At 51.4% G+C, this 6,198-nt stretch overlaps 1 protein-coding gene across 1 annotated transcript in view; it reads right to left on the reverse strand.

Moving 5' to 3' along the window:
* Window positions 1–220: 220 nt before the first annotated feature.
* LOC121717933 (voltage-dependent T-type calcium channel subunit alpha-1I-like) overlaps window positions 221–6,198 on the reverse strand; it is a 108,842-nt gene continuing 102,864 nt past the window's right edge. Inside the window, 4 exon segments of the mRNA XM_042102645.1 lie at window positions 221–1,011; window positions 1,912–2,183; window positions 2,564–2,759; window positions 3,923–4,057. Coding sequence (XP_041958579.1) covers window positions 244–1,011; window positions 1,912–2,183; window positions 2,564–2,759; window positions 3,923–4,057 — 1,371 coding nt within the window. The 3' untranslated portion in view covers window positions 221–243.

Here is a 6,198-nt window from a genome sequence, read left to right on the forward strand (position 1 = left end):
AAACTCCTGTGAGCCCCATGGAACATTTCCCAAGTCTGTGAGCAGCAGAAGCAGCAGCAGCAGCATGGTGGCCATTCGCTGAGATGGTACTGGAAAACACAGGGGAACGTGCCACGAGAGTTGGGAGGTGAAGTTCACGGGAACGTTCCGGAATAGAGTAGGAGCACAAGCGGAGGAAAAGGGGGATCAAAGAGAAATAGAGGGAGAGAGAGGGGGGGGGGGGGGGGGGTCACGTGACAGGTTTCATCTGTTCTTCCGAGAGCCGGCGTCCAAGGTCTGGCTGCTGCCTTTCACCCCCAAGCACCCTGCTGGTGGCACCCCCTGGTCACCCCCCCGCCCAGCCGTGCCCCTCTCCTCCACCTCCCCCGTCCATGGGGCAGGCAGGTACCCCTGGGGGTCCATACCGTCCAGCTGCCTGGAGTCTTTGCCTCCCCGGGCCGACACGGCGCTCCCGCCCTGTTCCAGGCTCCCCGTGCTGTTACACTTCTTGGCCAGCGGGGGCGCCAGCGAGCCAGAGCAGCGCAGCGACGAGAGCGACAGGCTGCTGAGTGCCTCCGACAAGTGTTCGCTGTTGGTGCCCGCCTGGCCGCAGTCTGCCGTGCCAGTGCCCGCCATCGTGGCCAAACCCATCGCGCCAGCGTCGTCGTTGTCCGAGGGGTCCATGGAGTCCTGCCGCGGGCCGCCAGGGCTACCGCTGCTGCCCCCACAACTGCTCTGGCTCCGCTGGTGGCCCCTGGTGGCCTGGAGGGGGACGCTGGCGCCAGACGGTTTGGCCCCACACCGCTGCTGCCGGCGGGGGGAAGGGGTGGCGGGCGGCGGGGGGATGGGGAGGGGGACTGGGCAGAGCACCGGCCGAGGCGAGGCCGGGTCCCGGTCCCGTGACGATGAGGACGACAGGGGTGGTGGCGGCGGTGGTGGGGAGATGCTGAAGCTCAGCCTTTCCTCCAGGGTGGTCTGCAGGCTGCCCTCTGAGCTGCCCGTGGCCAAGGAGGAGTCGCTGTGGGACTGGTGCTGAAAGCAGAGAGAAAGAGTTAGAGAGAGGGAGAGAGGGAGAGAAAGAGTTAGAGAGAGAGAGAGAGAGAGAGAGAGAGAGAGAGAGAGAGAAAGAGAGAGAGGGGGGGGGGGGAGAGAAAGGGAGAGAGACAGAGAGAAAGAGAGAAAGAAAGGGAGAGAGAGAGTTAGAGAGAGAGAGAGACAGAAAGAAAGGGAGAGAGAGAGGGGGGAGAGAGAGAGAGAGCAGGGGGGTAAAGATAATAAAGGGGAAAATAAGGGAGAGAAAGGGTGAGGGTAGGAAGGAAGGAAGAGAAAGAAGGAGAAAAATAGAGGTTATATGAACGGAGAGACCAGAAAGTGAAAAAAGAATCTACGAAAAGAAAAAACTATGATGGAGCAGATGGCTTTTAGCTGTTAAGACCCACTTTGTCCTAAGAGGTGTAAGGGGTCAGTGAACAACACACCCAGCTGTGTCCTGAACTACATAAAGTGGCCTCTTCACAGATTCCGAACCTCGGTAATGGAGTTTGCCTGGGTGACTTCATCCACACCGGTCACAGGCCTGTCACTCAGCACAGGGTCTCAAGGTTCTCTCTAGGACTCGCAAATGTCATCACGCGATTTAGCACTTGCCTGGAGAACCGCATCACTTATTACTGGCAGGTGGTGTTTATTGTTGTTATTTCAGTGGTGGTGTTGAGACCAATCTCCAGTGTCTCCTACTGTACAGTATCTGTAATCAATTACCAGCTGATTTAGACACGGACTCTGGACTAAAAAAATAACTCAACTCAACTCAAATGACTCAACTTATCACTCAAGGTCTAAAAGTCAGTAATGTTGCATAAAAATGTAATGTAATTGTTAACGCAACTCATCAGTTGTCTTATTGCTGGACACATTCGGTCACTCACTCACCTGTGAGCCGATGACTCTGCTGTTGGCCCCCGGGGACCTGAGGGAGGCCCAGGAGGCCGGCGAGGTCAGCCAGGCGCCCATGCGGTCCGCCGCTACGCCCGCTGCTGCCGCCGCCGCCGGACTCCCCTGGGGCACGGCTGAGGCCGGGTGGAAGAACTCGGCGGGGAGGTGGAACAGAGGAGAGGCACCCCTGCTGCTGCTGACCCCTCCACCAGCTCCGCCGCCTCCGCCACCACCCGCACCGCCGATGTGGCCGCCAAGCTGCCCACCATCTGCCAGGGAGATACGGAGGTCAGATGGCTGAATGGATGGTGGTCGGTCAATTGGCTCTGGGATGGGGTACACGGCAAAAAGCCTCCACACTCGATGCTCTAATGTTTCTTTATGGACTTTTCATCAGAGGATAGTAAAGAATCAGCTCTCTGACTACACATCTGTGGATAGAGTGCTAACAGTTCATAAATGAATGACTCCTGAGTGTTTTTAATGTGTTTTGAGCCCTCAGGGTGTGGTGCAGGTAGAGGTGGCAGAAACACTACAGTGATGAGCGAATTGGAGACAGAAACTACGGTTACAAGATGGATGGAGCAGGAGAGATTAATTGAGGCGGGGGGGAGGGTGTTGGGGTTCTTCTGGAGTGTTGGTGGTTTACCTCGGCTGTGCGTTGGGGTGTGCTGGTGCTGCTGCAGCAGGAGGCGCTGGACTGGACTCTGAGGGCCCAGGCCCACGTCCAGGAGGCCCGTCTCCCCCTCCTCCCTCCGGGGGCTGTGGGGCTGTGAGCCCCCGCAGTGGGCCTGGCTGCTCCGGAGCTCCTCCGAGCTGTGGGAGTCACTGCTCCCCCGCTCCTCCTGAGCGCCACACAAAAGACAGATACAGCAGCGTTAGCCTAGCATGACCTGCGCTTCAGTCTCACACTGGGATTGAACCTGCTACCTTCAGGGGCTAGGCTAGCCGCAGGCACGCTAGCCTGGGTATTACTGATAGCTGTGTATGAACATCTTCTGAGACATCAGGGAAAGAAGGTTGCTCACCCTACCAGTATGGCCTCCGTTACACTAGCGCTAAATCACATTAGCATTCAGACAGCTGGCGTGTGTGTGTGTGTGTGTTTATGTAAATGACAGTAGGGGTTCCGTCTGTGGTTTAAGCCGAGGTTACATTAGCATTCAGATGGGTTTTAGCCTCTGCTTGCATGCTGTGGCGGCCTGGAATGATGTAGCCGTAGCCTCATGTTTTAAGCCTAATTAGCATTCTGTCAAGGTTAGTCTCTGTGCAAATCCACACACAGGGCCTCTCAGGGAATGTCTTGCAATGCTATTAAGTTTAAGGCTTTGGTGAAACATGACAGAGGTAGCCTTATGCTAGTTTGTGTCAAGGCAATCCTTCTCCATCCCTAAGAGAGATGTCTAAAAGTGTGTATTTTCCCCCCTCATCATCGACCATCCCTAAGAGAAATGTCTGAATGCTGTTTTTTCCCCTATACCACCTTCTACCATTTCTTTCTGCTGTTTTTTTTAGTAGGCTTACTAGAAGCCAAATCTCCCACAGGTACAAGACATTTGATTAAAACACGTTGACTCATTCACTCCCTCACCTGACTTGTTTCATTATGAAGGTGATAAAGATATGGTCATGGTCATATTGCTAATTCATAAAATCAATAAGCCAGGTGGATTCATTCAACCTATTACGGGGCTTGTGATCTTCAATAGCATATGCAGGCAGTGAGCTGCGTTTGATTAAATCACAAGCAGAGTTGAAGTGGGAACATTGATTATGCAATCAATAAATTAGGCGTGTAAATGGAGATCAATGAGCTGTTTACAGATCAGAATTAGGTGTAGGGTACCCACATCTATAAAAGGTCCCTCCTGTAATGATTGACAACAGCTGCATATAGAATGGAAGATTGTGTGTGTGTATGTGTCTGAATATGCAAGGGGTCTGTGTCTAAGTGTGTGTGTGTGTGTGTGTGTGTGTGTGTGTGTGTGTGTCCATCAAGCCTCCCAACCTTGCTGTCCCTGACGAGCAGCTGGTACACACTGTGGTCGTCCAGGCTGAGGTCATCAGGTAGCGCCAGCGAGGACGACTTATCAGACAGCTGCTCCGACATCAGAGACGCCTGCTCCACCTCCGCCAACTGGATCTGTACACGTATGTGTGTGTGTGTGTGTGTGTGTGTGTGTGCGTGTACGTGTGTGCGTGTGTGTGCACATGTGTGTGTGTGTGTGTGTGTGTGGAAAAGAAGAACAGGAACACATTGTCTGAGACAGTAGAGAAACTGAGGAACCGAAGAACACAGTTCTAAATTACACAGCGGGGTCACATGACTGACAGACGTTTTTTTCTAGAGCGATGTCCACGAGGTCCCCATTTCAGAGTAATTGCCGGAGGAGGTCAGTTTTGCCTTGAGACGGGTGTTTAAAGAAATATCCGTAAAAGTGCCGATCCAAAGACCCCAAAGAGAACGAGTGATAGAGGCAGAGAGCAAAACGAGAGAGCAAGAGTGAGATCAGGAGAGGAAGAGACAGAAACGAGAGAGCAAGAGTGAGATCAGGAGAGGAAGAGACAGAAACGAGAGAGCAAGAGTGAGATCAGGAGAGGAAGAGACAGAAACGAGAGAGCAAGAGTGAGATCAGTAGAGGAAGAGACAGAAACGAGAGAGCAAGAGTGAGATCAGGAGAGGAAGAGACAGAAACGAGAGAGCAAGAGTGAGATCAGGAGAGGAAGAGACAGAAACGAGAGAGCAAGAGTGAGATCAGGAGAGGAAGAGACAGAAACGAGAGAGCAAGAGTGAGATCAGTAGAGGAAGAGACAGACACTGAACTGAAGAGAGAGATACAGAAAGAGACACTACAGGATTAAGACCTAAAGAGTAAAATGGAATACAGCACGTACAACCTCCCCACACTCCTCTGCACCTCAGAATACTAACACAATCCTTTCATCAGTCAGTCTGCTAACCCCAATGATGATGCACGGCTGTACATGAAGCAAGCAGTTCAAAGTTGCTGCTGTAGATGGAAGCGTGTTGAGAGAGATAGAGAGAGAGATAGGAGCATCTGCTGGGACTTGGCATCAGGAGTCCTACAGCGCAGCACTGTACCAGGTCTCTTAGTCATGATGTTGATCACGATGCACACACACACACACGCACACACACACATGTGTACACACACACACACACGCATGCACACACACAGGCACATGAGCTTAGATGTACATGCACACCCACCCACACATGCTCGATCACACAAAGAAAATCACAAGACTAGCAAGCAATGTCTCATACACACACACACACACACACACACACACAACCACACACACACACAATCACACTTACTTGTAGCAAATCATCATGCATTATGCACATGCATCTCAATCGTGTAGTAGGGCTTGTGGGAATTGGAAGCAGCTGGAGACTTGGCCATCTCTCTCTCTCTCTCTCTCTCTCTCTCTGACCCAGTGTGAGCGGAGCTAAGCAGAACTGGGCTCTGAGAACAATGCCAGCCACTGCTGAGACACAAATGGTGTTTCCGACACACTGGGGGCCTTTTCTAGGCTCCTTTACCCAGCGTGCTGCCCAGTGTGTGAAAGAAACAGGCACTCTCCAGGACGGCCTAAAATCATGGATTAGGATGGCTAGAGACTGACACTGTTGAGACACAAATGGTGTTTCTGACACACCTTGTCTGGGCCCCTTTACCCAACGTGTGGCCTAGTGTGCGAAAAGAAACAGGCCCTCTCCAGGATGGCCTAAAAACGTGAATAAGGATGTCTACAGACTGTTTTTGATCAGCATCTCAAACCCAGAGGCGTCCAAACACAGACTTAACACGAAATGTGTGATAAATCATAACTGCTTGACATTTTCCACAAGCCTCTGAGGGTATGAAATGATAAATAAATGCTTTCTCAGATGGTCGTTTAAAAATGACACTCGGATAAGCCATAGAGATGCGTATCTCCAGGGCTCATCAGAACAGGAAACCTCAGAGGTTATTTATCAACATGCAGTCAAGATTGGATCCATCCTTCAGGCAAGCCTCTGCTTACAACGGTCTACACTGCTATTACTGAAAAATGTATACAAAACACAAAACATGCCGAATGTGAGAATCGCTCCAGGGCACCATGCTGTGCTTGGATGATGGACGTTTTGTTATCTCAAGCATATTATTATTATTATTATTATTATTATTATTCTCTTTTATAAAATCTATTATTACCAATGGTTTTTACTGTGAAAAAATCAAAGGAGTGAAAGGAAAAGGACAAACACAA

This window comes from Alosa sapidissima, chromosome 9, assembly GCF_018492685.1.
Source record: "Alosa sapidissima isolate fAloSap1 chromosome 9, fAloSap1.pri, whole genome shotgun sequence".
NCBI lineage: Eukaryota > Metazoa > Chordata > Actinopteri > Clupeiformes > Clupeidae > Alosa > Alosa sapidissima.